A 20,683-nucleotide genomic window follows, 5' to 3' on the forward strand; every position below is an offset into this window, starting at 1 on the left:
CTTCTGTGTTTCCTTATATTGGAAGGAGTAATGCTTCCAATCTTGATTTATTCATTTAGTTGGGAGTTTAGGGTCTGTTTTTGTTTTCAAATCCATATTGAAGGTTTTTACTGTTAATAAATAGGTATCTATTTATCTTTATTCCCATGGCCTGTATTTTGCGAAATTTGAATTAGCCCAGCCTAAACCTACCGTTTGCTATCGTCTATCTATGTCATCACGCATCCTACTAAGCCTATAAGCGGTCGCTGTACTCAAGTGCTATTGTTGCTTTTTGTGATGATAACACCCTCGTTTCTTCCCGTAGAACATAGTCCGAGGTTTATTTAGTTTCACTAGATTTGCTGTGAAATCATTTTTTTTTCATTCTCTTGCGTATGTCACAGACTTGACCTCGGTATTCTGGAATCCGTTGATATAGTTCAGTAAAAAAAAACAAAAAAAAACACGCCAGTGCTTTGGCACTAAAGCCCTAAAATATGCAAAAATAGATTTGACCTCCATTGCTTCCAAAAGGTTAATACCTACAATTATGATTTAGTTATTTCATTGCATTATTTTTAAATAGGTTTTTCCCCAGTTGAAAGTTAGAGCATAAGAGAAAAGGAGGTACAAGGCTAGGTAAAATAGTAATTAAGAAGAAAACACACAAAAAAGCGATAGTAACAATTCTAAACTAATAAATATGAAAGAAAATGCGTAGCAAAAAGTAAAGGTATGCAGGAAAACTTGAGGGATAAAGCTTACTGGAACATAATCAGGGAGCCCATCTGGAATTTGAAGGTTTCCAATTTCTGTTTTGAGTCGTTTCCGATGATTAGGCTTCGTTATCCCAATGGCTGTCAAGTCCTGAAATGACAAAAACCTCAGTCATTAATAGTCGTCGAATAGATTAATCAGCGTCACGTGGATAATGGAGCATAACACTCAACAAAAGAGGCGGCGAAGGAGTGTTGTCAGTCATCAATAAAATACAAAGACAAAAAGGGTTGGATGCCAAGAATGCAGATAGTGTGGCTAAGAATATATACAACCTTTACAGTCACTTTTATGTTTAAGCTTTGTCACTTTGTTCTTCTAAACAAGGAGGTCCAACCTGCTACCCACGAGCCGCAATGCGACCAGCCTGAGATTTTTGTTCAGTCCCCTAGTCATTTTCACTTCAAATAGTATTTTGTAGCAGAATTAATGAAATATGGAAAAAAGACTAACATTTAAAAATATTTTACTTCATCTCATAAATTATCTGATCTTTACGCCGCACCTTAACAGCCTTTGTACACCATGTACTACCAGTACAACTTTCAAGTATGACTCGGTTACGATAGTGTTAATCGCCACACTCTTCCTTTATTTTATAAAGAAGTACATTCATGTAATGAATTTAATAAATTAGTTAATTTGTCCAGAAAATTATTGTGCATATGAGGCAGTACATATTGTTGCCAGCAGTTATTTTCATCCATGAAAAATATCAATTCTACAGAAAGAAACAGACTGGCCGACAAACACTTAGCAAAGACTCCAAAAATCAATACAACGTTCTTTAATGCAAATGTCGATAACATTTTAGCTGGAAAACCATGTTAAAAATTTCATTGACTATGTACTGTATGAAACAAACTTAAGTTCCTTTCTATGTGTGTGTTATTTGTTCCTATTTTCACAGATGAAATTAATGGCTTTTAATTGTTTCTTTATGTACCCGTTTTTCTTGAAATTTAATAGGTTCTGCGGCCCACTACAATAAATGATTGGATATCCCTGTTCTAAGAGGACGGGTCCCTGTAAGCTTATTCTCTCCAAACTTACAAATATTCGGCTGTAGCCCTATTTCTTTCAAAAATCGTTTTGCAAATAACATATAGACTGTAGTGAATAATAATTTATATTACCGACCAAAATTTCATGAGATTCCTCTGAATATTTATGACATTTAAACGTTAATATTTAACAAGCAAAAAAAAAAAAAAGACAGAACTTTATTTCGTAGAGCCAAAACTTCGAATAAGCAACAAGAGGCAAATTATAAGCATAAGAAATAGTTGGAAAAAAAAAAAAAATTTCGTAAACGTCCATGAGCACTTATCTGAGATACACCATACAAAATCTAAAAAATAAACTGAAAAAGCGAAAATTCAGAAGATATGGCAAGCTCTTAACGTCTTAATTAAAACAAACCTTCGGAAACCTAAGGTAGCACTGTCACTAAATACCGCAAATTCAAGAAATTAAAATATATTTTCTAGACTTATTCGACACATATAATCATCAAATAAGCCCACTTTGATAAGCCATATTAAGATGGAACAACAAATTTTTAGTACAACTTCATTTACCCACTTAATTAAAATTCTTATTATTTTCCTATTAAAATTGGGAGAAGGGAGCATTTCCTATTACTTCAGAAAACAGCCAAGGTGTACACTATTGCCTAGGACAATTCCATTTCACGCTGACTTTGATACAGGAGGGGGTTCAAGAATGGATAAATTTTTTTTAGACAAGTAGGCTACTCATTTTTAAACAATTTTCCACACTTCGTAGAAGGGAAAGATGTTGAAATCCAGACTTACTCATATGGGTTTTTAAGCTTTTCATGCTTAAAAAAATAAGTATTGGTACTTTCCCATTATATGGGCCTTTACATGAAATTCTGTCACGAAAAGAACGGTTTTGCGGATTAATTAAAGACACCATTATAGAGTAATGAACTGAATAGCGTGGTGTTTATTGCGTATACTATATTTAACCTGTTGATTCTGGGGGTTTAGGGGGGAAGGTACCTAGGTTAGGTTGCGTATTATAATATATGACTGCTTTACCCCCCCCCCCTAATGTGCAAATATATAGCCCAAATTTGTTTATAAACTATTATATATTCATCCTATTTTATTTTATTTCATTAGCATTAACCAAACTTGACTTTTTAGAAAGGCCCGTATAATGGGAAGGTACCTAAGTATTTTTCGAAGACTTTCTTACATGTCTAAAAACTTTGGCGAGTTGCCAACGTCTCCTTAAAGTTATGTCCATTTACGACGCCTGAAAGTTACCAGGTTAAAAATTATCTTAAATATGAACGTAAATTTAGTTTCTTCTTCAGGGAATGGGGCCCGAGTCAACACCTTTTGAAAAGTTTACCAAAAACCAGGCGAGGACAGTGACCTTGCAGTAAACGATAGTTTGAAATTATCTTGAATGGCAGACACCATTTTAATATTTAGCCACTGTGGCCAGGGGTGAGATAATCTGTATGGAGGAGACAGTGTGGAAGTTCCAATTTACCGCACTTTCTTCAAATGGCGTCCCTGACTCAACAGCTCTTGCAACTTTTAATACTTCCGACTAAGATTACTTGCGACCGCGACTACTTGCGACTATGACTACTTGCGAATGCGATTACCTGTGACTGCCAATACTTGCGAATACGACTACTTGAGTCTGCAACAACTTGTAATCTTATCCAAAAATAAATTAAACGAGATTCGGCACCTAATATCTCACTTACATATTCATCTTAATCTGAAACCAAACGCATCTGCTAATCAGAGAAAATACACTAAAGTTAGAAGTTTTCCTAACATCGTTCCAAAGTTTGCTATTGCGTCACGATTTCTAAACTTAAACTTCTTTAGTATTTATATTTTGAAAGATTAAAGACGACGTTTCTTTTTTTACGATTTGGTCTGCATGTTTGAAAATTCAGCATTGTCACTAAACAATAAGCATGCTGACATTTTTCCAATTTAAACTTTCCTTCCGTCATTTAAAGCTGAAATCCTTCTCAAAATCCAGTAGGCTATCTACATCTTTTGTATAGAAAACTGTCATGGAAAATAGTATCAAAGATATTTTTGCCAGAGTAGAACGTATAAGGAAGCTTTTATTATAATATTTATGAACGATTACTTAGAGCCGTGTACGCATATGATTCTAGGCTTTATACAAAAGCTTGATGATTTTCTTAAGTTGTCTTTACTTGGCATTATGATCAAACTGGGTTCGAAATGGTTTCTCATATTCTTAGTCAAGGTTGATTGGAAGTGAGCCCAAAAGATAATGGCAAACGTAAAAAATAAGCAAACTTGTGCATATAGCCAAGGGCTAAATCTGGCCCTATTAGGGGAAAAGATGGGGGGGGACCCAATTATGACGGCATCAATTATTATAATTGGGAATGCTCTTTTGATGGTATATTTTTTCAATATGTTTTCTGCCCAACAGGGCCGTATACATTATTTTTGCTTGGGACAGGGGATTTACCAAAAGCATTTTGATTCGGAGGAAGGTGTTACAAAAGGATTTTGATTCAGGGGGGGATTAAGGGTGTTTTACCTATATTCTTGAAACCAATTTACGAGTTGGAGAAATATTTCAGGAGGGTGGGGGTCAAATGCAGCAACCCAAAGGGCATGGATGGTAAAGTTTTGCACGGAAAATAAAAAAAACAAAAAACAAACGATTTATCTATTCAAACTTGGGTCCAGTGAATTTCCGCTTTGATGATTGATCTACAACCTCCATTTTACATCATTAGTTACATATCAGAGACCCAATTCGATGTGTGAAATTACTTAAACTCTCTTTTTCAGCAAAAAGCTGATATTTTCAATCGAACCATCCTTGGCTTAAAATAAGCAAAAAACTTTGTCGAAAAAAAAAATAACACTGATCCCTACAACCAATGGCACAACAGATCAGGTACGTAGGCAGAGAGAGTTGGGCTTAGCTCCCTTTAAATTTCAGCTCACTTCTTATTCAAATTATCAAATAGATTTTGTTTTTGTCTTTTTTTTTCTTTTTTTTTTTTTTTTTTGTGGCTCACCCCCAAAAATTCTTTTTGGCCTCACAAATTTGTTTCACCATTGGCTCCCCGGAAGAAAAACCTTGCGTATGTACCTGCTGTAGTTTCCAAGAAGAGGAGGTCTCAAGCATTTTATTTGTAGGAAGGGGTGGGGGGCTGATATTCAGAACAAGGCTTTTTACCAAAAACGCAACAGCTTTTTCAATATCACAGAACGTTACAATTTTTGTATCATCCTTCTCTGTGGAAACTTTATCTCTAATTAACCCGGATATTTCGTACTTCAACACTGCTTTTCAACTCGTTACGATTATTTCATTCAAACCATTAGTGTCAAGTGATTATTCCATTCAAGCCTAGATCATTAGTCTCTTCCATTTTTTTTTTTTTATTTTTTTTTATTTATTGGAGCCAGGATCTTAGCACAGTGTCTTACTTGTCAGGTTTGCACAAACATATAAGTTGATACGATCTGTTCCTGTACATTAAATCAATGCAATAACTTTCCAGATTTTTCCCCAGTAAGACAAAATTTACTGCTTAAACAATCGGGTGCCTTCTTTCCTTTATTGTTTTAATAATTTTATTATTTTTGTTATTTAATAATTTTTAAGCAAGCAGACGTAAGAGCTGTACAATAAGTCAAACTAATAAAAACAGAATCTACTGTAAATGATTAATGAAATCTAAAACAATCTTTAACTAAAATGAATAATAAAGTCAAAAATAGAAATAACGTATAGGCTGCTTTGAGTTAATGAGGTCTAGGACTCCCCGTTATATTGTGGCAGTAGGAAATTTTGTATTGATGGGAAGGATGTCAAATGAAGTGTGATTTTTCTTTAGTATTTGTCTATTTGTATATGGCTTTAATTGGCTTTTAAATACAGATTATTATTATTATTATTATATTACTATGGATGAATAAATGAAACCTAAAACGAAAAGTAATTAAAACGACTAATGAAGTCAAATTAAAAAAGACGTGAGATTTCCCATATAAGTGCAAAGCTACCAGTGCTACCACCCCTTTAAACGTTCTAAAGACTTGAGGGTCGCTTGTGCTTCACTGAAAACGATTTGTATTTCAAATAGCGTGTTCTCAACAAAACAAAAAGAAGGAAATCACAATGACAATCAAGGTTTACCAATAAGAGCTACCACAAATAAAAGTAAAGCTACCGCCCCTATACGACTAGGCGGTACTTATGCATTATGCTGGCACCACAAAAGAAGTCAAGTTTGGCTAATGCTAATGAAATAAAATAGGATGAATATATAATAATTTAGAAAGAAATTGGGCTATATGTTTGCACATTAGGGGGGTAAAGCATAGCATATATTAAATACGTAACCTAACCTAAACCCCAAAAATCAATTTAGGTCTTGCAAATAGGCGTTTGACGGGTTTTGTCGGGTGACTGTAGCATTTCCCGTTTGACATTCCACGTACAGTATAAAGCGGTGCCCGCATAATGCATAAGTACCGACTAGGCGAGTATTTTTTGTCTTTTAATGAAAACAAAACACACTCCGAACAATGTGATTCTGTTCTTCAAATTATCAACAACTAATTTTTCTTAGGGTAATTACATTTGTGACTATCAATTTAACTTTACCTTTTTTTAAAGGAAACAATTTGACCTAAATTGTTTAAGGAAACCTTTGATTCAATTTCATTCAAATATTTAAATTGATGTCTAGATAATTCTTTTAAAACAAACAGTGGTATTTTTGAAGCAATCTCTTTAGTTTGTTTATACAAAATCTTGAATGGACGAATCAACAAATAACTCACCAACTGATTTTCCATACATTAGAAAGGAATTTATTTTTTTTTTTTTTAAAAGTATCGACCAAAATTTAATTCATATCAGACTGTATTGACGGACTAAAATACAATGAAACATAAGAAAAGGGATTTCTGAGCTTTTTTTTGTCACATTGTTCCGTTTATTCTATTTATAAAAAAAAAAAAACAATTCAAAAGATTCTTGGCCTAATTTCAGGTCCACTAGTGCCTCCTTTTCGGCCACCAGAATTTGATGTCCCCTCGGTCCAAGGAAGAATTCTTGAAACTTTCAAGACAATCAAACAACCAAGATAAAAACATCTATGGGTAATTTCCATAATTTATGACCCTTGACCTTAGGGCTGTGTTAGTCATGTCGTTACTGCGTACACACTTCTTGGACATTTCAATTATTCTTAAAACAAAATTCCTATCTGAAAATTTCCATTTTGATACCAAGGGGGGCAGGGCTACAAGGGCCCTAGTCGAAAAGCACATGGGAATGGGACATGATGCTTTCCTATCCTTTATTGTGCTTGTAAAAAACACCAGAAATTCAAATTTTCAATCGAATGAACCCCTTCCAAAGTTTCAACAACAACCCGTTCAGAATGAAGCAGCTGAAAAAAAACAACAAAACGTAAGTATATCAACTTAAATAGGGTCAAGGCCCTCAAAGCCTTAGAAAGGAACTATTTAAAAATCAGCCATTTTATGCTATATTATATATCTAGATTCTTCTTGACCTCATCGAGTTGATGTAGTTTCCAACTTTACTTTACTTTGAACATATTTGAACCAGAGCCTTATCAAAGAGAATGGGACTTAAGAGTTGGAAAGAACTCTTACATTGACAAAAATCAGATTTTAAATTGAGTTTCAAAATAAAAACTTTTCTTTTTTTCAATGGTTAGAATTTTCATTTTCAAGTTCGTTTTTAAGTACTTACAGCTAGAGGTTGGGCTAATAAGACTTGAATTTTGCCAGCAAGATTTATACAAAATTCGCGGAGCAGACATGTGAGCTAGTAGATTCAAATTAGCATTTATTGGGCTAAAGGCTTAAAAACAAACTAAGGTTTTCCACTCCTGAGTTAAATACAAACTAACTACTAGTTACATACAAACTAAGTTACTAGTTACATACAAGTTACATACATACTAGTTACATACTAGTTACTACTAGTTACATACAAAACTACTACTTAAATACAAACTAAGGTTTTTCTATTTCAATTCGTCATATTTATGCAATTGTGTGTTCAAGTCTGGACTGTTTCGAATGAATAGGGTCTTGTTTAATATCGAATATAAGTTATTTCTAAACCAATGGTGGATGATTTTGTAACTGGATTGACATAAACATTGGATAAATAAGGGATACCCATAGTTATATTTCCCTTCCCATAGTTATATTTCCCGCTACCTGAGACAGGCAAAACAACGAAAACTATATTAGATCTGAGACTTATTGCAGATTTATAGAATAAAGAGTAAAAGGGGACATTGATGAACTGAGAGAGGGTACAGATGACACTTTCAGTTGGAAATCCTTGTCAGAGTGGAAGCGTGTTTTTAAATATGAGTCGTTTCCTCAACGTACTTGAATCTTTTTATACTAGCTATAATAAAAATTCCATCCTCTGCCGAGATTCAAATATTGGTTTTGATATTCCAGGGGCTAAATTTTGCAACAGTTATGCATAAATCAGACATTAATCACACCTGGATCAATCTTGACTTTGATTAGCCAACCACAAAAATTACGTCTGAATGTTAAGCGAAACGCAAATTTGTCACCGTATCATGCATTAATTCTGCTTTTACTGTCATTTGCTACTATAAGTTGACTTCTGCATTTCCAAAAATGGCTATATAAGTATATCCAAAAGGTACTTATGCATTAGCTGGTACACACACTATATACTCTATAGGGAAATGCTAAAGGAAACCAGTCAAACAGGTATCTGTCATTAGATAAATGGATCGCAAAGCGTGATTTGTCACTGCGTTTACAATATTTAAACTATTATTTTTGGTGGTTTACGGGGGGAAAAAGTACATAGGTTAGATTACGTATTTAATATAGGCTATGCTATGATTTACCCCCCCCCCTAATGTGCAAATATATAGTCCAAATTTGTTTATCTCCCCCCCCACTAATGTGCAAATATATAGTCCAAATTTGTTTCTAAACTATTATATTTTCATCCTATTTTGTTTTATTTCATTAGCATTAACCAAACGTTACTTCTTATGTGTGTACCAGCTAATACATAAGTACCATTCAGAATTTGAGCTAAGTTTTACTTCAGGCTCTTTCAGTGAGAGATACAGATATGAAAAACGTAGCTATTAATATTATGGTGGACTCACCAAAATGAGTCGAGGCTCAGGCCAAAAAGCCCCCATCCTTAAAAAACCTAATTTGTAGCGGGGGAACAGTATTTAGTTTTTGTCATCTTAGGCCTACCATATATTTGCCAGCTGTTAGACGTTGACATCTCTAACTATGCCCTCCAATTTAATACCCAGTTCACAAATACATCCAGACGGAATCTAATCCCGGCCTGACGGTCTTCGATTAGATTTCTTCTTGTTTCCACTCTACTATGCTTTTTCCTGACTTCTTATTTTCAATTTCTTCTAAGTTTTCTGTTAGAAAGAAAGATAAAAAAAAATAATTCTGACAAAAATACAACAAATATACCTAGTTTTCACTCACACAACTATATAAGCTAATCGTCGAAAAATGTACATCCATTTTTTTATTTACTTAAATTCGTCTTTGTATTTATTTTGTTAACTATATTAAAATTAATTCAGCAAATCCGCCAAATTTTATTTCGAATAGGTAACTTGGAATAGGTATTAAAAGAGCTACCAACATTTTCTTCCTCTTTTAATTTATAGCGTTGGTAGGCTTTCTTAGCAATTACCTAGAGACAAGCAAGCCTATACGCATCAAAAGCTTAATAAATAAGACCAAAAGGGTAAAAAAAAAAATCACAGTAACTTACCTCGGGTGTCATTTTAACAATAGTATGCATATCATAACCGCTTTGCACAAAGAGATCATAATATTCTTCAAATCCCATTTCTGTAAGGCAGGCATTCAATACCTCATGGTCCTAAAATAGAAAAACAATTTTCAAAGATCTTATCAAAAGGTAATTATAACACAATAAACAAATGAAGAAAAAAACTCTTAAAGCCTATTCCATCTGATTATCTAGCCCTAGTCCATATTTTGTTCATTTATCAGTTTGGTTAAATCATTGCTAACCAGTCCAACTCAACTAAGGACCGGTCCTCTCGGTTTCAGGGGGGGGGGGACAGATAAAAAGATACATCCTGTTTCTGTTGTTGTCCTTTACCACAAACAAAAACGGGAGAAAACAGCTTTATAAACAACTATTGACTTGTTGGCTTTTCAAAGAAACGGTTGTTATTAAAGAAAAGCAGTTGCTTCTCCCCTACTCTTTTGTAGTATTCAAAATTGAAAGAACGATCCAAACACTTTTACATGCATTTCGCATTTTTGCAGACATAAATAAAGATAATGAAATGTTAAGATTTCAAACAGAATTATTTTTGGCAAAGTTTTATATGTTCGAGGCATGGTTTGACAACTCTTCTCCCATTGTAATACAAAAAGGAATTTGCTAATATAATTTAAGCATTTAAACAGACGTATTCCTGAGCTTGGTGATTGCAAATCTAGCGCTAATATCGCACTATAAAAGTTCAAAACCACAGCACAGTATGTGTTCCGCAAATGATGTTTGAATTCCCTTACGGATTTATGAGCTCTCTGATCCTTTAATTACAGATGTGAGAATTATATCAACCTAGTAAAGAGCGAGGGTGTTACCCAAAATCAGAAATCATGTGTACCAGTTGGCGCGTGCCAACCATGTCAGGCGTGGCGGAACTGTACCAAGCGTGTTGTAACTGTGACATGCGTGGCGGAAATGTGGCACCCACAGGGCCGTATCCAATATTTTTGATCGGAGGGGGATTGGGGGGGGGGGAGGTAAAAAAACTAAAGAGTCAATAAAAAAAAAATATATGCATTTTTGGCACGTTTATACGAGTCGAACAAACGTTTCAGGGGTGGGGTTCAAACCCCGGCTCAAACCTCCGCGAAATAACGTTAAACAGCTTAATACTCCTTGAAAAAAAAAATTGAGGGTATCAGTAAAGTAGTACGAAGACAACAAAAAAAGTGTCGATATTATCCAGATATATTTCAAATTATTGAAAAAGTGAGTAATGGATTCGCCAGGACACTTAATAAGATCCAAAGACTCTAATTAAAAGGGGGCAAACACAAAAGCCAAATTAGGTCAGTAGCCTATGAAAAATTTCAGAATACCCAAGACATAGAAGGCCTACTATCAAAATGTTTCAATGGTTTCTCAGGGAATTTGATATCATTTTCTTCCGTCTCCACTTTAAATGAAAAAAAGAATTATTATCTTTTTGGCATCCCTGCTTTCAATTAAAAAAATTAGGTATTATCATTTAAAAATGATATCCCCCTATCCCCCCCCAACTATAGGCAATAATTTACATTTTTTTTTATGAATCATATTTTTGGGGTAACTTTCGTTTCAATCTTTAATTCCCCAACATTATACATAGCTTAGTCTATAGCTAAATTTTGTCTCAATAGAAGGTTTTTTTTGGGGGGGGGGATAAAATTTTTTCAGAAAGAAAATTGTTTTTTCTTTAGTATATCAAGCGCTCGACAGTAGTGTGTTTAACATTAAAAATATCTTATCTTAAAACAGCGAAATAAAACAAAATTCTGTTAACTTACGATTCAGCAGTATAACCAATCTGTCGACTATCAATTTCAAAATCCAACTAAAGCTGTATAGTAGTAAATGCGTTCTATTCAACTTAAAAATAAAATTCTTGACTACAAATGATATAAGAAATAACAATTGGGAAACTGCATTCGAAATGATTTAATCTCATTTTATAAAGACAATAGGGCTACTTTTTTTTTGTCAAAATATGAAGAACTGTGTATATTGCAATTGCATCTATCTGGTTTTTATGCAAAGTAACAAAAGAGACGAAAATTAACGAACAAGAGAGTAGTGAAGAATTATGGTATGCAAAGTAATATTTGGCAGGGAGTCACTGGTGATAAATCGCTAGGGATGGCACCGTGATTGGTTGATTTTGGGTGATTCGGGGAACCAATTTATTTTCGGGGTCACGCATAGATTTTCGGGGAAATACCCGAAAATTCGGGGATAGTGCAAGCCCTGCTTGATTTATAATCAGGAAAATCGAAATACTAAACCACACGAGAAAGAGAAGCTCCTCTGCCTGTGGCGGCGCGCCTGCGGCGCGCCGGCGGCGTAGCGACACTGGCGGCGGTCGGCCGGGCCTCTCGTCGGTGGCGTTTGATCGATCCGCCGGCGCGGCACCGGGGTCTAATTACATCTAAACAATTTAGTTGTCAGAGGCCACGCTCTAGCGTTGCCGACTATAAGCCTTCAATGTACAATTTATTTGTTGTTTACGTTTTTTTTCTCAGAGCCAGTTGATATGGAAAGGATGGTCCTATATACTTTGGAGCAGATTTATTCAATTCAAAAATCCAAAACTCTAGGGCGAATCTTAAGAGTTTGAAGAAATAAGAGGGCATCCAGCCCCCTCCCACGCCCTTTCAAATTCCCATCCACAAAGACATCAGATCAAAATTTTGAGACAGCCATTTTATTAAATAGTCTAAAGATCAAATAGATACATCTCCGGGGGGGGGGGGGGATATGACCCCCCGAGAAACGGCTGTAAGTTATGCAAGTTGCCCACTGTGTGCATATAGGATTTACTATTGGGGAAGGGGAAATGTTTGTTCTCGGGTCTCTAAAAAGGTTTAGGGTATTAAGGTAAAACTTTTCGGAATTGGTAGAAGCAATGTTGAACGAAATCAAAACACACTATGTACATAATGGTTGTAAAAATGGCGGATCTCCAATGTCTCAGGATCAGCTCAGGGTGTCAAGTTGATACTTTAAGCACGCATTGAGGAGGGGGGCAAAAGTGATCGGAGGGCAACCTGTCCTACCTATTCTTTTTAGATCTCCTCCCTAAACACTGCTCGAGATTTTCAAATATCCATTTTGTTTTTGTTTTTCAAAATAGTAAAAGGCCAAATAACTATTCCTCCAGTGGTGCCATGCCCCCGTAGCCCCTTGGGCAAGGGTTGTAAATTATATAACTTCCCTATTTTACATTCACGTTTACATTCACATTCAGGTCCATAGTTTACAAAGTTTCCATTCACGCTTATTATTGAGAAAGGAGGAAATGCATAAGTCCTGGGTGTGTCCAAAAAGGCTAAGATGTTAAGATGACAAGTTCAGGCATGTTGAGGAGTAGCCTATATTGCAATGTGATTGGATGTCAACCCCCCTCCCATGTCACCCATTTTAGATTTACCCCCCAAAATGGAACAAAATTTTAAAATATTCATTTTTCAGTATCGTCAATAAGGTCCAGTAACTATGCCCTCGGGGACGACCTGACCACCCGCCAAGCCATTGGGTAAGCGTTGTAAAATTATGTAATTTGCCCATTGTTTACATATAGAACCCATTAGTGGGAAGAACGGGAACTTTTTATCCTGGATGGGTTCGAAAAGGCAAAGGGTATCTAAGATAAAAGTTTAGGGAATGTCGAGGGAGATGTTGAACTAAATCAAAACACACTACCTGCATCTAGGTTAGCAAGATGTCGTATCCGCAGTATAGTACACTCAATCTAAGGTTTAACCTAAAACAAATTACAAAAGTTTTTGGTACCCTTCGAGACCGGAAAAAAAATTCTCCACGACACATAAAAAATCGGCCAAAATCGAAAGGGGCGAAATTGACCGTTTTTCGTCTTTTCTTCTTAAATGACGACTTTTTAAAAACAACTTAATTTCCACGTATAGAAAGTCGGTAACAGGTAAATCTGGTACATAGTTCACGAATACGAGTTTTTGTTTTTAACGCTCAAGGTTAGTTCCCCCCCCCCCCCTCTCTCCCGCCCACGAATCAAGCGTCGATATAGGAACAACAAGATTTTTTTTTGCAAGATTTGCAAGCAATGTGGCATTCGATGCCATTTCGATGATAGCTGCACCGGGCACTATCACAGGATCCCTTATAACCAAACTTCATGACGGTGAGAATTTCCTTTGATGTCGCTGGAAGATCCGTGAGGATAGGGTACAGCATACCATTCTGAAGTTTCCATCCTCAATTCGCAGGACCAAGGGCAGTGCTCTGAAGTCCGGTCCCATCTTGTACTTGAAGACAGAATCGAAAACAGTGAAATTTCACTGGTGCTGAAGTAGGAGATTGATCTTGGGGATGGAAGAAAGTTGTAGATGTTGCTACTTTCTGCTGAAAGACTCGGCGTGGGTAACTATCAAGCTAGTCAGTAGATTTTTTACAGTAAAATATAGAAAGTTTAGCCTCTCTCACTGCGTTAACCTCTTCTTTAGAAGCATCAATTCGAGAAAACGCTGAAGCATTTTCCAGAAACTGTTCGTTGTCTCTAAGCCGTTTAAGCGCAAAACCCTTTGCTGAGTCCATGTAGACAGGAAGTTGCGCAGCACCAAGAATTGCGTGAGCTAAAGGTAGCAGTTGGCAGGTTTCAGTCCCAATCTTCTTAACAATGGCTTCGATGTTCAAAGTTTCGCCTGAAGTGGTTGCCTTAGACTCAATAAGCAGGTAGACCATGTGGTGCTCAGGATTAGAATGACAAAGTAACAACACCAACAAGTCGATATCGTCACCGATAACTACATTATGCCAATCCTATCCTGTGTCGCTTTTTGACGATTCTGGCACGTTCCAAAAGCCAAATAAACCAGAGCTGGCAAAGACTATCAAGCGACTTTCAGAAATTGATACTATTGGTGAAAGCTTAGTCTGAGTTACCCCTACGTCTAAGACGGAAGCGCTTTGCTTCACAGGACTTCCTGGGTGAATGCAGAAACATAATTGGAGATCATAGACCGATACTGGAACTACGTTTCATCCAAATATACAGACGCCATTATTATCTTTGATGGCCGTGACATCGCTGCTTCGACAAAAGATATGACTCATCATAAGCGAAACCGTGTAACTGGACGGCAAGTACTGTTTAGCCCAGAAATGAGACTGACCACCAAAAAAGAAAATTTATTTCGTGCAAAAAGAATAAAGCCCGTTTCGTCAATGTATTTTCCGATTATTTAAGAGGCAAAGGTCCGAGAGCCATTCAAGCTAGAGCTGTTGCTGACTTGCTTATTGTGCTTACAGCGGTTGAGTGTTCGAAGACTTGGCATACTGTAGTTATCGGTGATGATACTTGTTGGTGATGTTTCTTTTATCATTGCAGTCCTGAGCACCACAAGGTCTACCTGACAGTGAACCTAAGGCAACCACTTCAGGTGAAACTTTGAACATCGAATCCATTGTTAAGAAGATTGTGACTTAAACCTGCAAACTGCTTCCTTTTGCTCAAGCAATTCTTGGCTGCGACACAACTTCCCGTCTACATAGACTTGGCAAAGGGATTGAGATTAAACGGCTGAGTGAAAACCAACAGTTTAGGGTAAGTGCTTCAACGTTTTATTGAATTGATACTTCTAAAGAAGACATTAAAGCAGCGGGAGAGGCTGTACTTTCTGTATTGTACGGTGGAAAATCTACTGACAATCTTAACAGTTACCGACACAGTCTTTCAGCAGAAAGTAGCCACGCCCATAACTTTCGTTTATCCCAAGATCTACTTCATACTTCAACAGCAGCGAAATTCCACTGTTTCCAAATCTATATTCAAGTACAAGATTGAATCGAGCTTCGGATCACTGCTCTTGATCGTGAGAATTGGGGATGGAAGCTGCAGAACGGCATGCTGTACCCTGTCCTCGGGGATCTTCCAGCAGCACCAAAGAAATTCCTCACCGTCGCGAATTGTGGTTGAAAGGGATCATGTGATAGTGACTGGTGCAGCTGTCATCGAAATGGCATCGAATGCAACATTGCTTGCAAATCATGCAAAGGAACTAGTTGTTCTAATGCTCAGGTCCAAATCAAATATGAAGAAGACATGTGATTAATTAAATAAATGTGATGAATCTCTAATCCTTTTGGTATTTCAAATTACCTGTGATTTTTTGTTCAAATTAAAACCAATGATTTACCTAGTTGTAAGAAGTTGCTTATTGGATTCTAAAAATTTGGGGTGGTGACGTTTAGGGCGAAGTTTGGGGGGGGGGAGGTAAATTGACGTGGACACGACTTCTTCTCTGCATTAACAGTCCAATTTTTCTGTATAGATTCAACTTCGCGTAATGTTGCTCACGGTTTTATATCGACGCTTGATTTATGGGTGGGATGGCGGGGAAGGGAGCGAACATGGTGTTCAAAACAAAAACAAAGTGCATATTCGGAATCTATATACCAGATTTACCTATTCCTGACTTCCTATACGTGCAAACTAAGTTGTTCTTAAATAAGTCGTCATTTTAGAAGAAGAGACGAAAAACGGTCAATTTCGCCTCGACTGATTTTTTATATGTTGTAGAGAATCTTTTTTTCCGGTTCCAATGATACCAAAATCAAAACTTTTGTAATTTGTTCGAGGTAATCCCTACAATTAATTTTTAATGACTGTACTACTAGCTAAGGAAACGCAGAGGGTTTTAAGCTGAATTTCCACGGCATGTTACGAAAGATGTTGAAAAGAAGTGGCATGTTTGATGATGGGTCGCCAAAGAGGTTTAGGTTATTGAGGTGAAACTCTTAGGAAATGTTGAACAAAATTAAAGCACCCCACGTGCATTCTGGTTGTCGAAAAGGTGCATCAGCAGTATCTCAGTAGCGGCTCATGATATTAAGTTGAAAGTTTCAGGAAGTTTTTAGGGTGGTTTTGAAAAATGATTAGAGGGCAAACCAGCCCCCTCGCCTTTTTAACTCCCCACTCAACTTGGATACAATTTTTAGATAGTCCTTTCCTCCAGAAAAAAAAGTTATGTTTCCCGGGATGACATGACCCTTTAGGGCCCTCGGAGCAAGGATTGTGAGTTATGCCCTTTGTCTAATTTTTGCGCATATGATTTATCGTTGAGAAAGGAGGAGTTTCGATCCTGGGTGGGTCCGAAAAGGCCAAGAGTATTAAGGTGAGGCTTAACGGAATGCTGAGGGGTGTGTAGAACTAAATCAAAAGGGACTATATGGGTTCATGTTATCCAAAAAGCGTATCTGCAATATCTCAAGAACAGCTTGGGGCACTGTTATGTAACTTTCAGAGCATGATGAAAAGTGGTCAGGGGGTACCAGACCCCGTCCCCCTTTTAAGATGTACCACCTGAACACAGTCTATAAGCCGTTTAAGCGCAATTCCTTTGCTAAGTCTATGTAGACAGGAAGTTGCGCAGCAGCCAAGAATTGCGTGAGCAAAAGGTAGCAGTTTGCAGGTTTCGGTCCCAAACTTTTTAAAAATGGTTAAAAAGCGTATCAGAGAACCCTACTGTAGAGGTTTCAAGCTCCTATTTGTAAAAATGTGGAATTTTATATTTTTTGCCAGAAGAAAGATCACGGATGCGTGTTTATTTGTTGTTTTTTTTCCCAGGGGTGATCGTATCGACCCAGTGGTCCTAGAATATCACGTGAGGGCTCACTCGAACGGAAATTAAAATTTCTAGTGCCCCTTTTAAGTGACCAAAAAATTGAGGGTAACTAGGCCCCCTCCCACGCTCTTTTTTCCCAAAGTCACCCGATCAAAATTTTGAGATGACCACTATGTTGAAAAATATAATAACAATGCCTCTGAAGATAACTTATTCCCCCAATTCCCCGAGGGAAGGGCTGCAAGTTGTGAACTTTGCGCAATGTTTACATATCGTATTGATTATTGGGAAGTATACAGACGTTCTCAGGGGGGATTTTTTCTGGTAGTGCAGGAGGGGTCGGGTGTTACGTGGGAGGATCTTTCCATGTAGGAAGTTTTCATTGGGTAAAGGACATTGCTGTGAAGGAAGCACCGGATTTCCCAAAATTATTTAAAAAACCATCAGAAATTAACAAAAAAAACAAGTTTTTTCCAACTGAAAGTAAGGAGCAGCATCAAAACTTAAAACAAACAGAAATTATTACGTATATGAGGGGTTCACCACCTAGTCAATATCTCGCTCTTTACGCTAAGCTTTTTTTAGTACTTTCATAAGAGCTATTTATTCTAATAAAACGGCCTTTGTGATTAAGGGGTCATTCTTAAAGAATTGGAACAAAATTCGAACTTTAGCATAAAGAGCGAGGTATTGACTAGGGAACGAGCCCCCTAACATACGTAATAAAAATAAACATACTGAAGTTCGTCACGTAAGTTAATTCATAAGACACGTATATTTATTACTAATAAAAACGACCGTAAATAAAATTAAAAGTTCTAGTGCCCTTTTTAAGTAACTAAAAAATTGGACGGCAACTAGGCCCCTTCCTCCACCCCCCTTTTCTCAAAATCCTCCGAGCAAAATTTCGAAAAAGCCATTTAGACAAAAAAATAAAGTAAAATTAATATACAAATTTCGTTTTAATTATTCATGTACGGTGAGCCAAAATCAAAACCTGCATTAATTCAAAAACGTTCAGAAATTAAATATAAAACAAGTAAGGAGCGACATTTAAACTTAAAACGGACAGAAATTATTCCGTATATGAAAGGGACTGTCCCCTCCTCAATGCCCTCAAATTCCCTCTTTCTCGCAACTCTATTTTTCAAAACAATAAAAAACTTTAGCATAAAGAGCGAGGCGTTGAGGAGGGGACAGCCCCTTTCATATACGGAATAATTTCTGTTCGTTTTAAGTTTTAATGTCGCTCCATACTTTCAGTTAAAAAAAAACTTGTTGTTTGGTTTAATTTAAATTAAAATCCAATATTTTACTTCTTAAGCCGGAAACATGAAAACTAGAGAAACATTCATCATATAAATTAATAATAAAACTTCGGCAATCAAAAATGAAAAGAAATTAAATTTTAAATACTTTCCGAAAAAAGAATTTTTTTCAAAGAGAAATAAAGAGCGTTTCAAATTCAAGATGAAGACAAATAAAGTAAAAAAAAAGAATAAAAAAAAATAAATCAAAACTTAAAACGACCAGAAATTACTGTCAAAGAATAATTGAAATCATGTGAAACATAAACCGAAACAGGTACTGACATATACGAACAATTGAATCCTAAAACTGTTAAAAATTAAAACAAAATCTGAAGTTAAACATAAGTGTACATAAATTACTACACACATGAGTTTGGCTATTTCCCCCTTTTAACCATAAACCTTCTAAAGTTTGTTATGTCACTTGTGCTTTACTGAAAATAAGATATATCCAAAACGGAATTTCTTTAAGTATAAGTTACTTATCAAACAGTTCGTGGTAACGAACTGTAATTAAGGAGCGACCCGGCTCAATGGTAACCGAAACTCTAAAAAATAGAATTTAGATACCAACAGATACATCAAAAGAATAAGATTTTAATTCTGATGTGAGATATATAAGTTTCATCGAGTTTAATCTTACCTATCTATCAAAAGTTACGCGCCTGAGAAAATTTGGCTGATTTTCGAAAAAAGGGGGAAAGACCCCCTAAAAGCTATTGAACCTTAATGAAAATCACACCATCATATTCAGCGTATCAGAGAACCCTACTGTAGAGGTTTCAAGCTCCTATCTACAAAAATGTGGAATTTTCCATTTTTGGCCAGAAAAAAGATCACGGATGCGTGTTTTTTTGTTTTCTTGTTTGTTTTTTATTTATTTTTTTTTCCCAGGGGTGATCGTATCGACCCAGTGGTCCAAGAATACCGTGGGAGGGCTCATTGGAACGGAAATTAAAAGTTCTAGTGCCCTTTTAAAGTGACCAAAAAAAAGAAGGGCAACTAGGCCCCCTCCCACGCTCATTTTTTCCCAAAGTCACCCGACCAAAATTTTGAGACAGCCATGTTGTTCAGCATGGTCGAAAATATTGTAACTATGTCTTTTAGGATGACTTAATCCCTCAAAGCCCCCAGGGGGAGGGCTGAAAGTTATGAACTTTACCCAATGTTAACATATAGTATTGGTTATTGCGACCCGGCTCAATGGTAACCGAAACTCTAGAAAACGGTATTTTGATACAAATAGATACATCAAAAGAATCAGATTTTAATGCTGATTTCAAATATATAAGTTTCATCAAGTTTAATCTTACCCATCAAAAGTTAAGCGCCTGAGAAAATTTGGCTGAGTTTCGAAAAAAGGGGGAAAGACCCCCTAAAAGTTATAAAACCGTAATGAAAATCACACCATCATATTCTGCGTATCAGAAAACCCTACTGTAGAGGTTTAAAGCTCCTATCTACAAAAATGTGGAATTTTGCATTTTTTACCAGAAGAAGGATCACGGGTCCGTGTTTATTTGTTTTTTTTTTCCAGGGGTAATCGTATTGACCCAGTGGTCCTAGAATATCGTGGGAGGGCTCATTGGAATGGAAATTAAAAGTTCTAGTGCCCTTTTTAAGTGACCAAAAAATGGTGGGCAACTAGGCCCCCTCCCACGCTCATTTTTTCCCAAAGTCCCCCGATCAAAATTTTGAGATAGCCATTTTGTTCAGCATGGTCGAAAATATGAAAAATATGTCTTTTAGGATGACTTAATCCCCCGAAGTTCCCGGGAGGAGGGCTGAAAGTTATGAACTTTACCCAATGTTAACATATAGTATTAGTTATGGGAAGTATACAGTACAGACGTTTTCAGGGGAGATTTTTCCTGGTAGTGGGGGGGGGGGGTCGGGGGTTATTTAGGAGGATTTTTACATGAAGGAAGTTTTCATGGGGGAAGGGAAATTGCTATGAATGGGACGCCGGACTTCCTAGCATTATTAAAAAAAAGATCAGAAATTAAATATAAAAAAACAAGTTTTTCAACTGCAACAGCAGCAACATCAAGACTTTAAACGAACAGAAAATATTACGTTTATGATTGGGTTCACCCCTTAGTCAATACCTCACTCTTTAAGCCAGAGATTTTTTAGTAC

General features: G+C 36.4%; 1 protein-coding gene across 3 annotated transcripts in view; it reads right to left on the minus strand.

Moving 5' to 3' along the window:
• The window catches only part of ckn (CRK like proto-oncogene, adaptor protein), a 176,256-nt gene that overhangs the window by 34,610 nt on the left and 120,963 nt on the right, over positions 1-20,683 (minus strand). For all 3 annotated transcript variants that reach the window (XM_089108256.1, XM_089108272.1, XM_089108264.1), the window contains exons 7-8: positions 9,619-9,729; positions 748-849 (exon numbers count right to left, since the gene is read on the minus strand). In XM_089108256.1, the coding sequence (XP_088964382.1) occupies positions 748-849; positions 9,619-9,729 (213 nt within the window). The remainder of the gene's footprint in view (positions 1-747; positions 850-9,618; positions 9,730-20,683) is intronic.

This window comes from Artemia sp. Qi Xiang Cuo, chromosome 1 (assembly GCF_049724085.1).
Source record: "Artemia sp. Qi Xiang Cuo chromosome 1, ASM4972408v1, whole genome shotgun sequence".
NCBI lineage: Eukaryota > Metazoa > Arthropoda > Branchiopoda > Anostraca > Artemiidae > Artemia > Artemia sp. Qi Xiang Cuo.